The sequence below is a fragment of the Hippopotamus amphibius genome, chromosome 9, assembly GCF_030028045.1.
Source record: "Hippopotamus amphibius kiboko isolate mHipAmp2 chromosome 9, mHipAmp2.hap2, whole genome shotgun sequence".
NCBI lineage: Eukaryota > Metazoa > Chordata > Mammalia > Artiodactyla > Hippopotamidae > Hippopotamus > Hippopotamus amphibius.
The window spans coordinates 139,934,445-139,956,147 of NC_080194.1; the positions used below are offsets into that span (position 1 = coordinate 139,934,445).

The 21,703-nt window shown below is 41.5% G+C and overlaps 1 protein-coding gene across 2 annotated transcripts; it reads left to right on the top strand.

The window, feature by feature from the left end:
• Positions 1 to 2,046: 2,046 nt before the first annotated feature.
• On the top strand, positions 2,047 to 20,393 carry RBAK (RB associated KRAB zinc finger). Of its 2 annotated transcripts, XM_057695590.1 has the most exons (5): positions 2,047 to 2,246; positions 3,254 to 3,311; positions 11,218 to 11,344; positions 11,614 to 11,709; positions 15,646 to 20,393. In XM_057695590.1, exons 2-5 carry the CDS (start codon positions 3,297 to 3,299, stop codon positions 17,550 to 17,552), a joined length of 2,145 nt encoding a protein of 714 aa, XP_057551573.1. In that variant the 5' UTR covers positions 2,047 to 2,246; positions 3,254 to 3,296; the 3' UTR covers positions 17,553 to 20,393. The 2 variants fall into 2 exon arrangements, with proteins under 2 accessions (XP_057551573.1, XP_057551575.1); XM_057695592.1 differs by lacking the exons at positions 2,047 to 2,246; positions 3,254 to 3,311; positions 11,218 to 11,344; positions 11,614 to 11,709 and adding an exon at positions 14,403 to 14,477.
• Positions 20,394 to 21,703: the final 1,310 nt, after the last annotated feature.

Below are 21,703 nucleotides of genomic sequence, written 5' to 3' on the forward strand. Positions count from 1 at the left end.
TTACCTGAATTATGTAAACTTGAATTCTTACAAGTTCTGAGTTGATGTTTTGTTTTGTTTTGTTTTGTTTTTGGCCACATTGAGAGGCTTGTGGGATCTTAGTTCCCCCACCAGGGATTGAACCCAGGCCCTGGAGTTGAAAGTGCCAAGTCCTAACCATTGGACTACCAGGGAATTCCCTGAGTATTTCTATAAGAATACTTTTCAAGCATATTTATGTATGTATGTATGCATGTATGTATTTAGTCAGTGTTGGGTCTTCGTTGCTGCACATGGGCTTTCTCTGGTTGTGGTGAGCAGGGGCTACTCTTCGTTGCAACACGTGGGCTTCTCATTGTGGTAGCTTCTCTTGTTGAGGAGCATGGGCTCTAAGCACACAGGCTTCAGTAGTTGTGGCATGTGGGCTCAACAGTTGTGGCTCCCAGGCCCTAGAGCACAGGCTCAGTAGTTGTGGCACACGGGTTTTGTTGCTCCTTGGCATGTGGAATCTTCCTGGAAGAGGGATGGAACCCGTGTCCCCTGCATTGGCAGGTGGATTCTTAACCACGGCACCACCAGGGAAGTCCGCATGTATCTTTTTCAACTAGCATTTTTATTTTCTTCATTAAAAAATATCTAGAAGTGGAATTTCTGCATCCTATGATAGTTCTACTTAAAAAATTTTAAGGCATGAGGTGTGCTACTCTTGACACAGTTTACCTGGCACTGTTAGGTGAATTCATCCAGGATCTCTGTGAAGACCTACAAAACTGTTCAAACATAAGGGTAAGATCATGACTCTCATACAGATATAAAAATGAGCACGTGCTAAGTGTTTTATTTCATTCAAGAGGGAACCTGGAGCTGTTATAACCGGTTCAAAAGAGAATCTGAGAAACAGGTATATTACAGATCAGGACTATTGAAATGAATACGTAAATAAAGAAATGAAAACAAAATTGGGGAGTCAACTGAACTTCCAACCAAGTGGATGGAATTTGCATGTTACCTACAACTTTCAAAGAGGTGTAAAATAGATGGAAGACAAGAAAGGGCTGGAGTGATGTCCTTCAAATAATGCTTAATTTTCTATTGAAAGACAATTCTTTTTCCACATACATAATCCTCTTCAGGGGGTAAAGTTACAGGTAATTTTCTTCTTTCAATTCTGTATTTTGTGATTTTTCTACAGTTGTCATGAATTAAAACTGGTTTGGAAAAGCTACGTTTCTTTTTCCCTACAAGGGAGAGGAAGGTATCCTAGGCTAATAATACTCTTATTATGTTATTGCTAAGCTCTATTCACTAATATTTTAATTAAATACTTCACTTATGATCATAAGTGAACATGATAAATTCCTTTCCCTTATTTATCATAGTTGTCTGTGGACACTGATTATAAGACTTAAACACTCAAGGTAAGGAAAAGATTAGGGCAACAGGACACAATCAGGCAAGATGCCCCAAGAAGCAGCGACATTACAGACGTTCCCTTAAATTAAAGGAGAATTTGATTCCCCTACCTGAGGCCATACCTTTCCTTGATCCCAAACAGGAGTGAAGACAAATGGGAAATTGATTCCCTGGTCCAGGCTGCCCATCCTCTCAGCACAGCACCCCTTCACGGCCAGATGACGTTGGAGACATTTAAGACGTTCCCTAACTTGACGGCGCGAAGACTTCTGGGAAACAGAGTCCTGTATTTGTCGGGCTGCCCGGGACGGGCCCCGGTAGGCGGACTTCCGGCATCCCCCTGCGCTGGTGCTCCTGGCCCTGTGTGCGTGTTCGCGCACGCGCACCGCCGCCGCGCCGCTGTCTCTTCCTGTCTGTGCCCAGGTCGTCGCTCGCCCTCGTTCCCAGGCTCTGGCCTCCGGCGGGCGAGCGAGAAATCCGGGGCCTGCGGGGCTGGACGCCGGGGGCGCGGCTGTGAGAGCGAGGGTTCTCTCGGGCTGGACGGACGCTAGAGCGGGGACCCCCGAGCGCGAGCCCCGGAACCCGCGGGCTGGGCCGGAGGGGCCGGGCGGCGGCGGCGGCGGCGGCCTGGGGGCGGCGGGACCCGGGCCCGGCCGTCTACAGCGCGCGGGACGGCGAGGCCCCGCGAGGGACGTCGGCCTGAAGGGAGCTTGTCCCGTAGGCCCAGGGCCGGCTTCTCGGGCCCAGCGGCCTCGGGAGGCGGCGAGGAGGGACCCGGGAGAGGAGCGCGCCGGAGGAGCAGCCCCCGGCCCGGAGCCTCGGGAGCCCGGGGCCGGTCAGCGAGTCCCGCCGGGGTAGGTGGTGCGTCTGCGGGCCTCCAGGCGGTTGTGAATCCTGCGGCCCTTGGATAGCGGGGCTTGGAGGAGCCCGCCGCGGGCCCCACGGGAGAGCGACCAGGAAAGTTTGACCGTTTCCTGGAGGTCGAGGGGCCGGGCTGGAAGGCCGGGGCGCTGCCCCGGATGGGGCTTCCCTGGGACTTGAGTTCCGGGTGTCCTGAGGTGGGGAGGGGGCACAGGTTCGGCCGGGACGTGCCGCGTCCACCCCTCTCTCCAACCCCGACAGCCTTCCTGCTCCTCCTTGTCTGGGGATCCCGCACGTGTCTCTCAAGGCTCATCAGCAGCTTGACTGTTTAGTTTAAGTGTCCGCCTAGCGCCTGGGCTGTGTCGTGTGGAATCTCACAGTGTAGTTAGTGCAGGATGAGTGTGCGAGGCTTCTGTGCTGCTGCGTGGGTTGAGGGAGGAGGAGATGGGGTCTGAGAAGGGAGGCGGCTTGTGCCAGGTCACCGCGCCTGCAGGTGGGCTTGCTGACAGGACTCAAACTCCCAGGGCGGTGTTCTGTCCACGTAAAGTCAGTTGCTTAATGAAAGACTCTTTATGTGCAGTGGTAACCAAGTTGAGTCAGATGGTTTACAAACAGTGCCGACCCTTGATGCGCGTTTACCCCACTTATGAGAGCTCACATTCTCTGTTCTTGTGGAAGCTTTCCTTTTAAGTAATTTGAAGAGGCATAAGAAAATACTGAAGCAGTGTCACAGGGGAATTTTTTTTTTTTTTACAGTTTTTATTTAACGGCGGCAAACTTACTTGAGTCAGTGTTTATATTCATCAATGAGCGTAACCTGATAATGTTGGAGTTGGAAGGGTTCAGGTGTGTGTTCCTCCTGTAGGATCCTTTTAGCCTCTTCTGAATGTTCATAGAGTGTCATTTTATTGGGCTTTCTTTGATGGTCTTGATGCAGGAGGTTTCTGCCTGCGCAGGTCACGTCACTCACGACTTCAATTACTTGCTTCCCTTCTTCTAGGTCTGCCGTTTACAGTCTACGCTTTTTCCAAGAGCTGCAGAAAATGAATGAATCCCAGGTGAGTTTTCCTGCCTATGTTTGTATTCCCCCACTTTGTTTTGTAATGCATTTTAGGAGGTGTATAAAGATTCACATTTTTAAATGGGAAGGCAGAAATAGGTAAGAGACATTATCATGTAAAATACAGTTGTTGCAGGGTGAGGTCAGCACCTTGATGTTGTCAAATTCATATGTGTAGGTAGTATGATGCTTTAGGGTTACTGGAATCGACCTGCAAATATTTCTGATGCTATTGACAGGTATAGGAAAAGGGAAATAGCATCCATTATGTGATTTGTGTTGACTATAAGAGGAAACCATTTTTGTTACTTGTGGGTTTCAAAGATTTCCTAGGACCTGGAAAAATGTATTTGTTGAAGTTGAAATAATTATGGGTAGCTTTCCTAATAACAGCCATTAAATCATTGCAGGATGTAATTTAAACCTCGTGCTTATCTAAGCAGAGGGCCTGCTGCCCGATGGGAACTTGGTGCATGTGATTTTTCCAGGCTCCAAAATACCGAGATCCAAGCAGACCTCTTTCCATTTGTACTGTTCAGCCCGAGAAGAAAACCTAAACCATGGAACACCCTGCTCTTCCTTCACATATTTCTGTTAGTGTGTTTTGGGGATTGTACAGCAAACAGTACAGACAAATATTCTCCAGTAAAGATGTTTTCACTTCCCATTCTATTTCAGTGCTTTGGGGTCTTGGTTTTGTCCTTACCTCTCTCCTGAATTTGTTGGTAAAGATTAGCAGCGACCTAATTACAGTCAAATCCAGTGAGCGTTTTCCAGTTCTTACCTCTCCTAAGCATCCGTCTGCCTTTGACTCCGCTACTGCCAGTCTCATGGAGTCTCCCTTTTCTTGGCTTTTAGAAAAATTCATTTGTATTTTTGTATGTATCTTTAAATAGTGAGTCTTTTAAAAAGTGAGTGGGACTCTCCCACAATACCACTTTTTCTTAATATCGATGTTTGAAGTTTCACAATTTTCTATATGTTTTCAGTTTTTTTTTTTTTAACGAAGATACAAATAGAGCCCGTATGTTGCAGTTGGTTGGTCTTGGATTGTGTTGACTGCATTGCCATTGTTTTAACTTCAACATATTTTTTTTTCTGAACCATTTGAGAGTGTGTGTCCTTCTCCTTTACCCTGTAATGTCTCACTTGTACCTCCTAAGATCAAGAATATCTTTTTATGTAAGCTTGGCACAGGTACTGAATTCAGGAAATTTTACATTGATGTAATACTTTAATCTACAGCCCATCCCGTCATCCAGCTTCCAATTTTGTCAGTTTTCCCAGTAATTTCCTGTGTAGCAATTTTTAAATTTCTGATGGAGGATCCAGTCTGGGATTATGAATTGCATTTAGTTTCCATGCTTTTTAAGTCTGTTTAAAATGGAATAATTTCTCAATGCCATTATAATTGAAGAATACAGGCCAGTTATTTTGTAGAATTCTTTGAATTTAGGTTTCCCTGATGTTTCTTCATGATTAGATGTAGATTGTGATTTTTCAGCAGGCACATTACGTAAAAAATGACTTTTAAGATGTATGACCCAGAATAGGGTCTCTCTTGGAGAAGTTCCACGTGTGCTTGGGAAGGGTGCCTGTTCTGCCCTCGGCAGGTGGTGTGTTCTCTAAATGGCAGTCACAGCAGGGTGGGAGTGTGTGGCAGGTGCACTGTGTCCTCGATGACCTTCTGCCGACTTGTCCCATCGGTTGTGAGAGAGGGAATTGAAATCTCCTGCAATTGTGGTTTGTCTGCTTCTCCTTAAAATTCTGTCAGTTTTCACTTCATGAATTTTATGAAAAGATACCTAAACATTTAAAATTATTAAGTCCTCTTGATTAATTAACCACTTTGTCATGGTGAAATGGCCTCCTTTATCCTGGTAATAGTCTGTGCTGTGAAAGGGAATCTCTGTTATTTATAAAGCCACTCCAACTTTCTTTTGAGTAGTGTTGCTGTGCAGTGTCTCATTCTGTCCTTTTACTTTCAACCTCTCTGCATCTTTATGTGTAAAGTACAATGCTGTACACAGCATTTGGTCGGGTCTTGTTTTTTTTAATCCAATTAGACAATTTCTGCCTATTAATTGGGGTATTTAGACCATTTACTTGTAATATGAATATTGATACAACTGGTTAGGTTATAGTCTGTTGTCTTTATTTTCTGTTCATCCCATCTTCTTTGTCTTCCTTCCTTTTGGTTAACTGTTTTCTGTGATTCCATTTTATATCCTATGTTGGGTTATTACTTGTAACACTTGTTATTTTAGTGGGTGCTTTAGTGTTTATAGTTTGTAACTTTAATTTATTATAGTTTATCTTCAAGTAATATACCATTTTACTTAGAGTATAAGAAGCTACAGTTTCTCCCATCTTGGTCTTTACACTATTGTTGCATTTAATTTTAACAGGTAGTACTAATTCCACAATACATTGGGTTTTGGGGGGGATTTTTGTTTGTTTTTGTCACACTGTGTGGCTTGGGGGACTCTCAGTTCCCCAACCAGGGATTGAACCCGGGCCCTTGCAGTGAAAGCACTGAGTCCTAACCACTGGACCACCAGGGAATTCCTGATACATTGTCATTTTTAATTAAAGTTATCTTTTAAAGAGATTTAAATAATGAGAGAAAATACATAGTTACCATTTCTGGTGCTTCATTCCTTTGTGTAGATCCACATTTTTATTTGCTGTCATTTTCCTTCTGCCTGAAGGGCTTTCTTTAACATTTCTTCTAGTTGATAATTCTTTTAGCTCTTGTATGTCTGAAAATGTCTTTATTTTGCCTTCACTTTTAGAGATCGTTGCTGGATTTTTTTTTTTTCCTCCCGTCCTTTAAATTTGTTCTTCTGCGGCTTCTTGCTTACATTGTTTCCAGGAGAAATCCATGTCATCCTCATCTTTGCTCCTCTGTAAGTAGTCGTCGTCCCCCCCCCACCCCCGCCCCGCTGCTTTTAAACTTTTTATCACTAGTTTTTAGCCATTTGATTGCGATATGTCTTGGTGAAGGCATGCTTCCTTTTATTGTGCTTCACAGTCTGTCCAAGAACAACGAGAATCATTCCATTTGTTCAAGTCTATTTTGTCTTTTAGGAGTGTTTTAAAGTTTTTCTAGTGTAGATTTTGTACATTTCCTGCTAAGAGTTTTTCCTGTGGCTATTGTAAACAGTGTATACACTTGGATTACATCTTATTCCCTTTTATGTATTGAGGGCTGTTGTTTTTATGTGTGTTAACTATTATCTTCTGTAACCTGAGTTCTTTTTATTGATTTAGTTCCATTGCTGATTCTGTGAGTTTTCTAGGTACAGTGTATCACCTCTGAATAGAAATAGTTTTACTTTTTCTTATTATTAGGCCTTTAGTTGTTTTCTCTCATTGGAGATAATGAGCATTTTGCCTTGTTTCTAATCTTAGTGGGAATGTGTGTGTTGTTTCCCCATTAAGTGGGTCCTGACCTTAGAACAGAGAGGACTGAAGCATGGGGGGTGGGGGGGTGTCTAGACTTAACAAAGTGTATATGTGTACCTGTGTGTGTATGTATCGAACATACTATGCATGTTAGGGTTTGAGCATGTGTACACATAGGTATATTCATGTTGGTGAAGTATCCATCACTTTCAGCTGAGTTTCTTTTTTAATCAGGTATGCATTTCAGTATTGTCAGAGGTCTTTCCAGCATCTTTGGAAATGTAAGGTTTTTCTTCTTATCTGTATTATCATGGCATATTGTGTTAATGGATTTCCAAATATTAAACAGGTCGATATGCTTGGAATAAGTGCCATTTAGCTATTATGTATTTTCTTTTCAATCTGGTGTTGAATTTGGTTTGCTAATATTTTATTTCGGATGCTTGTGTTGATATTAACGATATTGGTATGTAATGTAATTTATTTTGTCTGATCAGTCAGTCTTCTAACTCTTGTCACTTCTTGCCTTCTGGATTACCTAAACCCATAAGTTTATTCCTTCCTGTAGGTGATGTTAAAGCTCATTTGGCTGGCCTTTGGATAATCTTAGGCTTTCTTGGGGAATCTCAGCTGTAGACCTGCACAGATGTGGCTGTTCCAGTGGGTGGAAGCCCTTTAAAACAATAGGATAATGGAACATGTTTACTAGCACTTCTTTTCCAAAATGCGAGTTAAATGTTTGCAGTCTCAACAGCTGCTCTTTCCAACAACCAGAAACCCTTTTTACTGGTCTTTGAGTGGTATTTGTACGTCCCCATGTTCATCTTTGTTGGAGCACTTGGGTTTCAGTGGAGGATGTCACTGACCATTTTAGGGAAACTCTTTTCTTCAATAAAAATTGTCTTGCTTTTCTGAAAATACCTTTATAGTGTCCTTAGGCTTAAATGATAGTTTGGTTTGGTGTATGGTTCTAGGTTCAGAATCCTTTTTCTTTAAAAGTTGTGGGTGATTCTCCATTATTTTCTCTCAGTTCAGAATTAAAATGTCAGTTGCCAAGGTAACTAGTGTATTTTTTTCCTGCATAACTTTTTAGGACTTTTTTTTCCTTTTTTTTTGGCCATGCAGCTCTCAGGATCCCAGCTCTCTGACCAGGGATTGAACCCAGGTCCTGGCACTGAAAGCGCCAAGTTCCAACCACTGGACCACCAGGGAATTCCCTCTAATTTTTAAATTTTGGATATTTTATCAGGAAATTTCTTGATCGCTCTATTTTTTCCCCCAGTACTTTTCTTTGCAGGTTATATGGCCTCTTTTGATGGTGTTTTGTTTTGTTTGTTTGTTTATTTTTATGATCCTCAGCTCAAGAATCATTTTTGGTTCTGCCTTTGATGATTTTTTTTGTTCATTCTCTATAATCTCTTTCTGAAAATGTTGAATCTGATGTATCTGGCTTTAATACCTCAAAATTTCTTTCATCATTTCAATTTCTTGTTTTCAGAGAGATTTCCTAAGTTGTATATTCTGTGTCCCATTTGTTATTCTTACATGAGGGTGTTTTTAAAAACTCAACAATCCAGTCTTTAATTTCTAAGTATTCTCCAGTGGCTTTTTCTGAGAAGAATGTTCTCATTTTCTGGAAGCAATATCCTGCTTAATTTATTAAAAAGTGTAAGTCAGTAGAAAATAACATAAGTCGTGCTTATCCTTTATTTATGTTTTCCCAATTAGCTGATGATTCTTAATTTTTTAATTTCGTTTTTTGAGAGAATAATTACTAAAAATTAATGTGAACATGCTCAACCCATGACCCCATTTCATTCCTCTTTCTTTTGTGGAGGGGGTGTCTGCAGAGCTCTGGAAGGGAGTGGGTAAGGATGTGTAATTGAAGAGGCATCACTGCATTTTTTCTTGCACTTTTTTTTATTGTGGCAAAATACACATAACATTAAATTTAGTATCTTAAACCATTTTTAAGTGTACAGTATAGTGGTATTAAAGCTATTTATATTGTTATGCAATGATTACCACCATCCATCTCCAGAGTGTTTCTCATCTTCCAAAACTGACACTCTGCACCCAGTAAATACTAACTCCTCATTTCCCCTCCCAGCTCCTGGTATGATATGATGATGGCGTATGACAGTCTCTAGGTCCAGCCACAAATCTGCAAATGGCACAGTTTCATACCTTTTTATGGCTGAGTAATATTCCATTGTATATATGTACCACATCTTCTTTATCTCTTCCTCTATTCATGGACATTTAGGTTGCTTCCATGTCCTGGTTATTGTAAATAGTGCTGCAGTGAACATTGGGGAGCATGTATCTTTTTGAATTATGGTTTTTTTCAGGGTATATGCCCAGGTATATGCTGGGTAATATGATTGTTTTATTTTTAGTTTTTTAAGGAAGCTGCATACTGTTCTCCATAGTGGCTGCACCAGTTTACATCCTCACCAGCAGTGTAAGAGGGTTTTTTCTCTACACCCTCTCTAGCGCTTGTTGTTTATAGATTTTTTGATGATGGCCATTCCAGCTGGTGTGAGGTGATACCTCACTGTAGTTTTGATTTGCATTTCTCTAATAATTAGTGATGTTGAGCATTTTTTCATGTGTTCTTCTGCCCATTTTTTGATTGGGTTGTTTGTTTTTTTGGTATTGAGTGGCATGAGCTGTTTGTATATTTTGGAGATTAATCCCTTGTCAGTTGCTTTGTTTGCAAATATTTTCTCCCATTTTGAGGGCTGTTTTTTCATCTTGTTTATGGTTTACTTTTATATTTCCTAGATACTGATCCTTTAGCAGATGTGTGATTTGCAGATATTTTCTCCCATTCCATGGTTTCCCTTCTTCCTTATCGACCATGTCTTCTAATGCACAGAACCTGTGGGCACAGCTGCACTTTGAACCAGCGGCAAGTTCGTAGACAAGGTTAAGTTGCTCAGGTGCTTTATGGTGAGAGTAGTCTTCTAAGAGTTGCTTTAGAGAAAACATCCATGTCCAACATGGAGAGAGTTGGCTCTTTGTGGAGATGTGCCAGACATAGTTTTGGGTTGCACCTCCATTCCTGGTGTCCCATTGGGTTTATCCTTTGTCCCAGACAGCACTTTTCCGTTTGGACAGTGAGTGTGTGATCACCCTCATTTCAGGGGTCTGAAGAGTATGGTATCAGCTCCATCTCTGGCCATAGTGTCCACTGCCAGAGGGCTGTGGGCACAGTCAATGTGCATCTGTCCTCTCTGTGTGCTGAGAACAGGAAGCCTCTCAAGCTGTTCAGTGGGTCCTATGGGTCATTTCTCTGTCAACCAGTGACTCTGCTGCTGCAGGAGCCCAGGTCCTCTCGATGGGCCTGGAGATTTTCCAGGGCTCTGGTGGCGAGTCTGCTGTCACTTTTGCTGCAGTCCAGCATCTGCCCCTGTGTTAAGTGTGTTCCATGGCCCTGATTTCTCATCTGCTCTACACAAATAAATCAAGAATTTCCTCAGAAAAGTTCCTGCTGTTGGTAACTTCTGTGTTCCAATGCTCTATGAGAGCACTACTTTCATGTTTCTTTAAATTGGGCTTTTTGGGGTTTTGTCTTGTTTTTGAGGCAGGAAAGTATTGGGTTGGCCAAAATGTTCCTGAACAAACATTTTGGTCAACCCAAAACATGCGTATGTTCACTTACTCCCTTGAATTAAAACCATCTCTTCCTGTCAAAAAGCTGTCCTTGAGAAAGTGCCTTTTTGGTCTGCCCTGTGCCAACCTCTTCAGCACTGGTGCTGCTGCAGTTTTCACCGTGGTGCGTCCTCTTCTTTCCTCTGAATCCTGTAGAACACCCAGCTGAGTCTGTGAAGCCTAGTCTGCCAACATAGAATAATGTGCTTTTCTCGTGTTAGACCAGTGTAACTCTGTTAATACTTTGGGCGGTCTTTCAAGCAACACATTTTCATTGCTGCCAGAATGAGATGTCTGAGATGTCACTTGAAGGAAGTACTAGAAAACTTAGCCAGGCGGATGGCTCCAGGTAGCCGGCTGTGAGAATGGAGGGGCAGAGGATGAAAGTGCTGAACCGGGATGGCCTGGGCCTTGGGCAGTGCCAGCATTAAGAGCTGGAGGCAGAGGCCCAGCCAGCAGAGACCACTGAAGAGACTGACAAGGAGTGAAATGCACGTGTTCACTCACCTGGTGTCTCCTCATCTCGCTGTGAGCGCTTTGAGTGGGAGCAGGAGTGGTGGATCATTATCTCACATCCCCCAGAACTCAGATACTTCAGACACAAAATTAGAACTCTTTTTTTTTTTTTTTTTAGGTTTGAGAATTTTTTGGTTTGTTTGTTTGACACATTAAGGAACCCAAAGGCAGTGTGTTTCTAATATGGTTTGTTTTCCTTCCATGATCTGCAACAAAAATGAGGTTTTCAGGGTCCATAGTTGACTTTCCTGGTGAGCTGGGTAAGCTCTTGTCCCCGTAAGTCTTCTCCATGTCACCCAGTTCTCATCATGCTGCCATTGCAGGGACCAGTGTCATTCAAGGATGTGGCTGTGGACTTCACCCAGGAGGAGTGGCAGCAGCTGGACCCTGACGAGAAGACAACCTACAGGGACGTGATGCTGGAGAACTACAGCCACCTGGTCTCTGTGGGTGAGGAGAGTCTGCTTTCTGAGTTTCTGCTCTATGGGGGCTTCCAGGTTAAGGATATTTTGCTCAACTTTCAAGAAATCAGTGGTGAAACTATTTAATTCCTTTGGGGAACCAGATAAAGTATTTGTTTATTTGCTTCTCGATCAAAAGGTTCTGATTTTGATTAGATGCAAAATAGACACTTTATTTTGCGGCCTGTGAGGCAGCACCTTCTACTCAGAGACCCAGAGCAGAGCAGTGGGTCCAAGTTGGCTCTTTGTCATTCACAGGGTACGACAGCGCTAAACCCAATGTGATCGTCAAGTTGGAGCAGGGAGAAGAGCCTTGGGTAGCAGATGGTGAATTCCCACGGCAGCAGCATCCAGGTGAGGTGGTAGAGTGTGACATTAGTAAATGGTCACTCCCGTCCTTTGGGAGTGACCACAGATGCCCTAAATCACGCCTCCTGGCACCCGAATAGCACACGCCCTCCAAGCACGTGTACGCATGTTCCCTTTCTGATTTTGCACTAGGCTTACATTTCGAGGGATGTTCGTGTCTTCTGGGACTGAGGGTGCATTCACTCCCTCTTCTTCTCGACCATCCGTGACGAACCTTCTCACTGTTTTCACAGAATTCCTTTGTTTTCAGGCACTCAAAAGTCTGACAGAAAAGTTAACTGGAGACTTTCCTGGTCATTCTCTATATCTTCCATTTTCTCTCCTTCCTTGCTGTGAAGCACCTCCAGCTTATGTTTTGCCTTTTCACTTCCCCCTCTAGCCCCTCAGACCCCCAGCCTGGTCCTCTCCCGATGCTCGTGGGGTCGGCCCAGCCTCGCCATGGGTGCGTGGGTCACCATCCCTGAAGCCCATCCTTGGTGACTCGGTGACACAGCACGAGTCGGGCTGTCCTCTTTCCCAAGGGCTTCTTCCTGTCCCATCTCTCTGCCCATCCCTGTGTCGGCAGCAGCTGTCCAGGAAGTTTTTATTTCATCATTGAATTCCTGTTCTTCTCTGGCCTCAGGAGCCCCTAGGACCTGTCTTCCACTTCTTGTAGTCTTTTTTGTATCCCATAAAAGGGTTCATCTAGCCTCAGCTTTGAAGATTTTTTTATTTATATTGCTCTTCCGAATTGATACCTGTTGTCCTTAACCTGTAGCCTCGCTGACTCTTACCTGACAGAACAACAGCACAGGTGGGTTCATACACTTCCTTCTTCCTTAGAACATCTGATGATAAACTATGAGCTTTCCAAAACACAAATTCTGGGCATCTTCCCCACTCCCCTTAATTTATCACGTTGTACTTCTCTGTCTGGTGGCTGTTCTTGTCTTTTGTGAAATGCCTTGACATTTTTCCTGCATATTCTCAGTTTCTTCTGAAGTCAGTGCAAACATCATTTTCTCATATGTATCTGGATTACAATACATACAGTGACTCCTATTTGGAAATTGGAAGGTATATTCATTTCAAACATCCAATTGATCTTATCCTTAGGCTCAGAAGATAAGCCTGTAACTATTGTTTCTTCTTTTTTAAAAAAATTAATTAATTTTAATTTTTTTGGCTGCACTGGGTCTTTGTTGCTGTGCACAGGCTTTCTCTAGTTGCAGTGAGCGGGGGCTAGTTTTCGTTGCTGTGCGCCGCCTTCTCATTGCAGTGGCTTCTCTTGTGGAGCACAGGCTCTAGGCACTCAGGTTTCAGTAGTTGTGGCTCGCAGGCTCAGTAGTTGTGGTGCACAGGCTTAGTTGCCCCGTGGCATGTGGGATCTTCCCAGCCCAGGGATCAAACCCATGTCCCCTGCACTGGCAGGCAGATTCTTAACTGCTGTGCCACCAGGGAAGTCCTATTCTGTTTCTTCTTAAGTGGAATTTAAATTCTCCTCAATCCCCCACAATGTGGTGTGATGTTGCGTATCAAAATTAATGTCCTGTTTCCCCAACTCTTGTTAAATACCACTTGGTCTAGATTTCTAAATGACTTCCATTCAAACTATCGTCCCTCTTTTGGGTGCACTCTACTCGCCCAGATGATACATCTTCTTTCCCTCCGTTGTTTCTTCTTTCCTCCTTTAATTGTAGTTTGAAAATAAACAAATAAATAAAATTTACCGTTTTAACCATTTTTAAGTGAACAGTTCAGTGGTGTTAACTGTATTCACATTGTTGTCCAACAGAATCTCTAGAACTTTATCCTTTAAATTTGATCTTAAATGTTCAGCTCCTCCTTGAAATTTCTTTTGTTTCTTGTTTCTCATCTAGCCTCTCACTTCTCTTCATGTCCCTTCCACCTAGTGGTTGTGACCAGAGAAGTCAGACAGGATTGCACACTCTGCTGTGTAACGGCAAGCATTTGTTGCTTGAGCTTCTTTCTCTACCTGAATTATAATCCTGCAAAAAGGAAGGATCTTACTGTTCTGCTTTGCTGTGCAACTTCTAGAAGATACTCGTATATTTTTCACTGGCTCACTGAGGAGCTTCATTGCAAGAGAATTTATACTGCACTATGGATTCTGATAAAACAGCTGGGGGTTAGAGTGGAACCTGAAAGCATCCCATTTGTTTCAGGTTAGAAACTAGTACTTTAATTTCTGTTGGACGAATTCAAAGAAAATAGGAAGTGTGGTCATACTTTCAACAAGCAGAAGTTTGAGTTAGGCAAGGAGAACACAGCTGCATGAACTAGTTTGCAATCAGCTTTTGAATGGAGTATTCATGTTCAGATACATGGTATATAACTTTGAGGCTGTTTTAAAATGTATGGGAAAGCTTCAGAAAGCTGGGAAGAAACTTGGTAAGTATTTCAAGACTTCCCCTGAAACATAGCTAGGTTTTGAGTACACGCCAGACTGGAAGTCAGGTTGAGTGAAGAAGAGAGTGTGCACACTTGTAGTTGGGAGTGGGCAGGGCAGGGCCCAGGGTTCCTGGAGCAGAAGGTGTTTTTGGAAAATGAGTGCAGCGCTGGTTGAAATGTATATTGTGAATCTGGGTAATGAAAATTTTACTGGTAAAGGATAACTTTTCTGTTTTTTTCTCTTGGTATTTCAGGTTTGGGCTCAGGGATGTTGTAGATTTCTGATCCCAGAACTGTCAGTATTGCACTGAATGTTAATGAGAGCAACTAAACATAGTTCAGAAGATCCAAAAACATGTAAGGTACATGGAAATAAAAGTTGATTTTGTAGAGGCTATTTTAGGAACCCAATATTGAAGGTTTTACACCAAATGAAACCTGAGAGTATGGGAACTCTTGTTTGTATTCAGACTTAAGTTATAGTATCATGTCATGCACATGACTGGTTTTGCTAAATTTAAGTCAGCAGATTGAAAGAAAGTTCATGGAAAAACTTATTGAGCATTTGTTTTGTGTCACTGTTCTAAGCATTAATATGCCCAGCCCTGTGTTTTAAGAGGTGTTGTCCACAGTTTGGGTGAGCAAACTGCCTCACAGTTAAGTAACTTGCCCAGCCTGTGACATGTTAGAGTTGGGGTCCCAGTGCTTGTAGCCACTGTGCTCTGTTGTACGGACAAGTTACTTAGTGTTAAATGAGACCACAGGACTCTCCAGAAAGCTGATCTTACTGGAGAGATTGGTCTACTTAAGTTTCTTTCAGACATTTATGTGCCTGGGTCTCTCCTTCCAGGTCAGTGTGAGTCAGGGCAAGGGAGTTGGAGCCCTGGTTGTGGGACTGTCTCTCAACATGAGAAAATTGGAGCATTTAGAATGTTTATTTGGATTTATGTGCAGAATGGAAAAGCAGAGATTTTGGAAGGGTCTAGGTCAGTGAGGACGTTACCATGCTAACCTTGGTGTGTCGTGATATCGTATAGTTTAATATATGTTGTAATTTGTTTTTCCCAAACATAATCCACACTTGAGTATTTCCTTTGATTATACATCTAGTAATTGTTCTTGTTCTCCCACTAATCCCATTTGCTTTGAATCCTCCCATTTCTACCTGGATCCAGGGCTCTTTCAATGATTTTGTCCTTTGCTAATCATTTCTTAGGTTAATTTCACGTTTTCCATGAAAGTTTTGAACCTATTTGTAAAGTAACAAAGGGACTTGTGTTCATTGTGAATTTACTCTTTTTTCTACCACTGAGTGCTTCTCTCATCCCTCCCCCACCCCCTATGTCTGTCTGTCTGTCTTGTGTGACAAATCAAGGGGGAAAGAGGACTATACTCTCATAATTATTTTTATTTGTGGAGACTGACCCTAAAGCCAGAATCAAGCCCACAGTAGGCCCTTGAGAACTTGTTCTCATTCTATAACTGGTATGTTCAGATTCACAAGATTTGTTTAATTTTATTGCTTTTTAGAAGAAGTCTGGAGAGTTGATGACCTGATACAGAGAATCCAAGAAAGTGAAGATGAGTGTTCAGGTCAGGCTATTTGTGTCAATAGCAGAACCCTGACTGAGGAGAGAGAAGATGCATTTCATAAGACGTGTATCATGGAAACAAGCCTTGTTCCTTCAGACCTAATGTCTCAGAATTGTGTTTTGTGTGGAAAGACTTTGGAATCTACTTCAGAATTAATTATTAGTGATGGAAGCTATGCAAGAAAGAAACCTGCTGAGTGTAGTGAATGCGGGAAAGCATATCAGGGAGAGGAACTCTATGAATTTCATCAAAATGGGGAAGCCTGTTCTCAAAAGGAAGGAAGTATTCAGAAAATTAGTATTTTGGAGAAACCCTTTGAATATAATGAGTGCACAGACTCCTTAGACAGTGAAGCCGTTTTTATAACTCATAAGAGAGCTTATGTGGGGGAGAAGCCATATGAGTGGAATGCTTCTGCATCAGACTTCATCCAGATGTCAGACTTTAATGTGCACCAGAGATCACAGTTGGACTGGAAGCCCTTTGAATGCAGTGAGTGTGGGAAATCCTTCTGTAAGAAGTCAAAGTTCATTATACATCAGCGGGCTCACACAGGAGAGAAACCTTACGAATGTAACGTATGTGGGAAATCCTTCAGCCAAAAAGGAACCCTCACCGTGCATCGGAGATCACACTTAGAAGAGAAGCCCTATAAATGCAATGAGTGTGGGAAAACCTTCTGTCAGAAGTTACACCTCACTCAACACCTGAGGACTCACTCAGGAGAGAAGCCCTATGAGTGTAATGAATGTGGGAAAACCTTTTGCCAAAAGACACATCTCACCTTACACCAGAGAAACCATTCAGGAGAGAGACCGTATCCGTGTAATGAGTGTGGGAAATCCTTCTCCCGCAAGTCAGCCCTCAGTGACCATCAGAGAACACACACGGGAGAGAAACTTTATAAATGTAACGAATGTGGGAAATCCTACTACCGAAAATCCACCCTTATTACACATCAGAGAACACACACAGGAGAGAAACCCTATCAGTGTAGTGAATGTGGGAAGTTCTTTTCTCGGGTGTCATACCTCACTATCCATTACAGAAGCCATTTAGAAGAGAAGCCCTATGAATGCAATGAATGTGGCAAAACCTTTAATCTCAATTCAGCCTTCATTAGACATCGGAAAGTCCACACAGATGAGAAGCCCCACGAATGTAGTGAGTGTGGAAAGTTCTCATATCTCACCGACCATCTCACAACTCGTTTAGGAGAAAAACCCTATGAATGTAGTGAATGTGGGAAAACTTTCCTTGAAAATTCAGCCTTCGATGGGCACGAGTCGCTTCCCAAAGGGGAGAAGTCCTATGAATGTAACATATGTGGGAAATTGTTCTCCGAGCTGTCATACTATACTGTACATTATAGAAGTCATTCAGAAGAGAAACCCTACGGATGTAACGAATGTGGGAAAACCTTCTCCCACAATTCATCCCTCTTTAGACATCAAAGAGTCCACACTGGAGAGAAACCCTATGAGTGTTACGAATGTGGGAAGTTCTTCTCTCAGAAGTCTTATCTCACTATACATCATAGAATTCATTCAGGAGAGAAGCCCTATGAATGTAGTAAGTGTGGCAAAGTTTTCTCTCGGATGTCAAACCTCACCGTACACTATAGAAGCCATTCAGGAGAGAAGCCCTATGAATGTAACGAATGTGGGAAAGTCTTTTCTCAGAAGTCATACCTCACTGTACATTATAGAACTCATTCAGGAGAGAAGCCCTATGAATGTAATGAATGTGGGAAAAAATTCCACCACAGGTCAGCCTTCAATAGCCATCAGAGAATTCACAGGAGAGGGAATATGAGCGTACTTGACGTGGGAAGACTTCTCTGAAGTCAGATCTCATTTTAGAAAACCCTCTGCACATGATGAGTATGGGAAGTCTAGTCAGGAGTCAGATACCAGCATCTGAGTTCATGTTTCTAAATGAAAAGCATTTAGGCATTAGATTCATTCTCATTTGAATTTTCACAGAGATGAATCCCTAAAAATGCAACAAGAAGCAAAGCTTTCAGCAAGACCTTATAACTCATTGGACACTAGACAGTTTATACAAGAATGAAACTCTATAAATATTTAATATTTATTTTGGATTCCAGTTGTATTTACATATCAGGGAATCATACCAAGGCAAAACCTGTCAAAGTGGTGAATGTGGAAAATACTTTGTCTTGGAAATTGTTATACTAAAAGCCATATTTCAAATATAAAAATCAAATGTTTATAGGAAGGACATCAGAAGCTGTCAGCTCCAAGTAAACCTTCATTGCAGAGTGAAGTTTTAAAATATTCTAGAGTTGATAATCAGGACAGTAGTGTTAAACATTTAGATGGCAATTTCTGTCACGTTTTCAAAATGTGATTAACATCAATTCTCTGCAACTCTATGCAAGTTTGGATTTGAGTAATTTGTGAAAAGGCAGCATTCTTATTTGAGATGGAAAATGTACTAACGTAGGATATATTGTTGGAGAGGTGTTTGATAAGTACAGAATAGTTAAATATGTAATTTTCTATTCTTCAGAGGCATTTACAAATGGTTTTTAATGAGTGCTTTCTCAACAGATGAGCCAGTGACTTGTAAAGTTTCCAACTGCATTTGAGCAAAAAAGACTTAAAAATACTATTTTCATAAACTACGCATAGGTCATTTGGAATCTAGTCTGTTCAGTGAAGGACAGCTGTACTGCTGATGCTCTATAAAATATGCCTAGCTCTCCTACAACTCTTGTATTTTAACCATAGGTTTGTGTGTGCAGTATGCCACTATTTTGTAATTCAGAAATTTTACTTTGCTTTTATTTGATATGAATATGGTGTCATTATTTTGTGCACTGCCTCTTACTCCTAGTATTTTGGAACAAATTAACTCAACTTTCTAGCAGACATTTTTGGTTAATTCAGTGTCTTTTCTCCCCACTTTACTTGCTGGAAGAGTGAAGAGTTTAGCTATATCTACCATTTCTTCACAAGATATGGAGGGTGAATCGTGAGTAATCTAAACCAGTCATGCTAATTTCGTTCTGATCACCAGTAACTGTTTATATTGGTCACATGACCAAATCCTAGACTAACAAAACAGATGGGTTCTGGAAAAAAGATAAAACAGTGATCAAATGAATCTTACTCCAGGAATGTGAGGGTATTTTAATAATAAAAAACCAATCACTGTAATATATCACATTGAAGAAAAGTCATCTAGTATGCAAGAAATTCGTGGTGAAATCAACATCCATTTGTGTTCTTAGCAAACTGTGGATAGAAAGGAACTTCCTTTATTGGATAAAGAGTATCTTGTATTACAACAAATAGCATATCAAATGGTGAAATGTTGAAAGTTTTCTCCAAAGATCAAAAGAGGCAAGGATATCTGCTCTCACTAGTTTTATTCATGTTGTGCAGATGGACCTAGTCAGGAAAGTAAGGGAAGAAAAAGAGTGAAAAGGCTAAAGGATTAGAAGAAATAAAACTTATTTGCAGAGGACATGCTTTTATACATAGAAAATCCTAGGGAATATTCAGAGAATTAGAATTGAGTAAATTGAGCAGAATCCCTGCATATGAGGTCACTATGCAAAAATTGGTCTGTAATGTACCAGCAGCAAACATAGAAAATGAACAGTTTTACAGCAATACTACTTACAGTAATATCAGAACTCCTTAAGTGCCTGGGGGGAAGTTACTATATTTTCAAGAATTACATCCAGGAAAAAAAATTACAGAACAGTGAGAGGGATATATTCTGTTCATGGATTCCAAGACCATCTTAAAAAGATGTCAGTTTCCCTCAAATTCATATATTCAATGCAATCTAATCAAAATCCTAGCAAGCTTTTTTAAGTGGAAATTCTCAAGTTCATGTGAAAATTCAAAAGACCAATAACAGTCAAAGCCATGTTCTAGAACAGACAGAACTAGAGAACTTACAGTGCCAGGTATCAAGAGCTGTTCGAAAGTCATAGAAATTGTGATAGTGTGGTGTTGGCACAAAGGTAAACAAGTCGACCAGAGGAACAGGATGAAGATTCCAGAAACACCCAAACATAGTTCAGTCACCTGACTTTTGGCAAAGGTGATAATACATTATACCATGGGAAAGGATGTTCTTTCCAATAAGTGCTTTGTCATTTAAATTTCATAATTTAATAGAAAATAGAAAAATCAATTGAGGTGGAGTGCAGTTTTAAGCATGAAATGTAAAATTAGTAAAGCTTTAAGAAGAAAACAGAGACTATAAATATAACCTTCCAGTAAGCAGTGTTTTCTTAAGACCCAGAAAGCACTCAATCATAAAATAAAACTTGTTAATTTGAATACGTTACATTAAAGAACTTCTGTTTCTCAAAAAGCCACCATTGAGAAAGTGAACAGGCAGACCACAAATGGGAGAAGACATCTGCAAGTCAGATACATGGCAGCAGAACCGTGTGTACAGGAGGGCTTGGTGAGGGGTCAGATAGTAAGCAGTAATATTGGGGGCTCTGTGGGCTACACAGCTTCCCTCATGACTACTCAGCTTTGCTGTCATGTGAAGGCTGCACACGAGACAAAAACAAATGAACATGGGTGTGTCCCAGTAGGACTTTATTCACAGACACCGGCGGAGGTCTGGATTTAGCCAGCAGGCCATGGTTGACCCCTGATCTAAAATAAAATCTACAAGAAAAAAAAAAATAGAAAATGGACAAAAGACTTGGACATCCACTTCACAAAAGAGGCTATCCACATGGCCAGTAAACATAGGAAAAGGTATGTTAATTTTATTAGTAATCTAGAAAAGTCAGCTTTAAAACCCCAGTGGTACCCTCTGAAGTGGTTAAAATGAAAAGCATGAAAAAGCATCAAGTTTTGGCAAGGATGTGACAGGAACTCGCCTGCACTGCTGGTGGTACTGCCTGTTGATAGAACCATTTTTGTTCAAACCTGTGTGTTTTAACCCAAACCTAGCAGACATCCATGAACCTGTTCATTGTGCTTGTATATGTCCACCCCAAGGGACATATCCTAGAATTTTCATGGCCTAAAACTGCAAAAAAAAACCAAAAAAACAAAAAACAACCCTGAAGCTTTAAGAAGAAAACATAGATTGTATCCTTATAGTAAGCAGTGTTTTCTTAAGATTTCCACCGCAGCATGCTGTGAGGCAGGGAGAGTGAACAGGCAGTAAGTAGCAGCTCAATTTCACAAAGAATGCCAAACAAAGGAATCTAAACACAAAGGCAGACAGACTGCAGGGTCCCATCCATGTAACGTGGAAGAACAGGCAGAACTTGTCTGTGCAGTTACAAATCAGGACAGCGGTTAGCCCTGGCACAGGCCAGTGAGCAGCATTTATCTGGTGCTGGTAATAATTGGTTTCTAAATCTGGGTGCTGAGTATCTGAGTGTTTCGTGCACTCAAGCTTTGTGTGTTTTTCTGCATGTATGTTACACTTCTATGAAATGTTTTTAACGATCACAAATGTCTACCATTTTCGTTGCTCAGCACTCTTGCCATATTTTTCATATGAATATGGTGCATAACAGGAATTAAATGGTAGATTTTGCATAATTTTGTGCAGGAAATACTCTTAGTTTTAATAGCAACTACTAAGATTTCCTACACTGTGACCTAAAGCTTAGTATACTGTAATTTTCAGTAAATGTGTGAAAAGGTGGCAGGGCAGTTACTATGTTGTCATCCTGCCCTTTGACATGTATACATGGGCCTGGCACATAGAAGCAGGTCTGGATTGCCTCTTCAATAAAGAACTGATGTGTGTAAACCTTTTGTATTTTCTCAGGTAAATTGTCATTTACATTTCTGAATCTGGGATGCGTCTTAACCATCACCCTGTCGTAGAGGTGACCTTTCTTTGAGGTTAAATATAATGGTGAGTTTGACTTGATGGAGATTTTTTAAGTTTTCAGGTTATCCTTTCAGCAGGTGTAAGGTATGCTGTTAACAGCACAAATGTGAGTGAAGGAAACAGTTGATAAAGCCTT